General features: G+C 37.1%; 1 protein-coding gene across 1 annotated transcript; it reads left to right on the forward strand.

Annotated features, from left to right (window-relative positions):
• The first annotated feature begins 94 nt into the window (after positions 1–94).
• LOC111623321 (homeobox protein Hox-A1-like) lies at positions 95–1,302 on the forward strand. The gene has a single exon (XM_023365857.1). The coding sequence runs from the start codon at positions 465–467 to the stop codon at positions 912–914; it is 450 nt and encodes a 149-aa protein (XP_023221625.1). The 5' UTR covers positions 95–464; the 3' UTR covers positions 915–1,302.
• The last annotated feature ends 217 nt before the right edge of the window (positions 1,303–1,519 follow it).

Raw genomic sequence — 1,519 nt, forward strand, 5'->3', positions numbered from 1 at the left:
AAGGCAAATTTTTACAAACTTAGCCTGTTTTGTATATCTAATAAGGCAAATTTCACAAATTTAGCCTGTTTTGTATATCTTAGAAGGCAAATTTTCACAAATTTAGCCCGATTACTGTTCTAATAAAACTAAATTTCTTAAAATTAACCTTTTTAGACACGTAAAGCAGGCTAAAAACATGTAAAAACAGAAGGAAAAAAAAAGAAAAATTCATCAAATTCTTCAGGTTCAACAACACCCTTTAAAGCTCGAAATTTATATTTAGATAGTTAATGTGTAAAGCGCCAAAGTAATTTTAGCGATAGAGAAGTGTTTTTTTTTTCGATTTTTATTGAAGTTTTACCTAAAAACACCATCAAACTAAAACCTAAATGTAGAATTTATAGGAAACTAAACTTAAGTCTCGATATATTTGATTTTCTTTCTAATGTTTCACTAATAGCTACCATTGTTGACAATGTATAATGGGTTCTCTTCTATGTCTCTCTCTCTCTCTCTCCTTCTCTCTCTCTCTCACTCGTTCTGCCTGTCTGTCTGTACCATCAGTCAACAAGAGTGACTACGGCTTCACTGGTGGAGGTAACCAGGCTTGTGCAGGTGCAGGGCCAGGATCGGGGCGTACGAATTTCACGACCAAACAGTTAACAGAACTTGAGAAAGAGTTTCACTTCAACAAATATTTGACGAGGGCAAGAAGGATCGAAATTGCCACCGCCCTTCAACTTAACGAGACTCAAGTGAAAATCTGGTTCCAGAACAGGAGAATGAAGCAGAAGAAGAGGATGAAAGAGGGCCTGATACCCGGTGAACCCGCCTCGAAGGAAAACAACAGCCCCACCTCATCCTCAAGCCCTCCTAACAGTGGCTCCGCCCAAAATCAGACTGCACTTACTTCAAAGGATGCTAACCAGTGAGCGAAAGTAATGTGTGTGCGTGTGCGTGTGTTTTTTCGCGGCTGTTTTCGTCGTACTCCGAACCGAATTATGTACAGATGATGCCGAAGATGATGAAGATTATATAAATAAATATATATAGATATATATATATATATATAAATATAAAAGACTTTTTAAAATATAAATTATTGGGACTATCTAACGATCGGGGTGGGGTGTGTGTTTCACGCCCCGATCGTACAGTCTGCCATCCCTATATATCGCGTAACTATCATGTATTTTTCTACCGAGTTGCCCCCCTGTGCGATAGCGGGCCCTAGGGGGCCTACATATATGTATAAATATGGATAAATATATACCTCACACACACAGGTGCCAGCCTATTTGGATCATGAAAAGAATAAAAATCACATTATGTACTGTACTGTATATTGTTTTTTTTTCTTCTTTTATCTAACGTATGAGGCTTAATTTAAGGCCTATGTCTTTAGATGTAAGCGTGGTACGATCTACGAGATGATATTCAGTTGTAAAGGTAGCGTATATCTTACTTTATTAAATAATTGATGGTGATGTGGGCCTTCTACGTTAATTAAGGCTTACTTTTTTTAATAAAAACATCC

Source organism: Centruroides sculpturatus, unplaced genomic scaffold (genome assembly GCF_000671375.1).
Source record: "Centruroides sculpturatus isolate CEXI.00-Female unplaced genomic scaffold, Cexi_2.0 scaffold123, whole genome shotgun sequence".
NCBI classification, from domain to species: Eukaryota; Metazoa; Arthropoda; class Arachnida; order Scorpiones; family Buthidae; genus Centruroides; species Centruroides sculpturatus.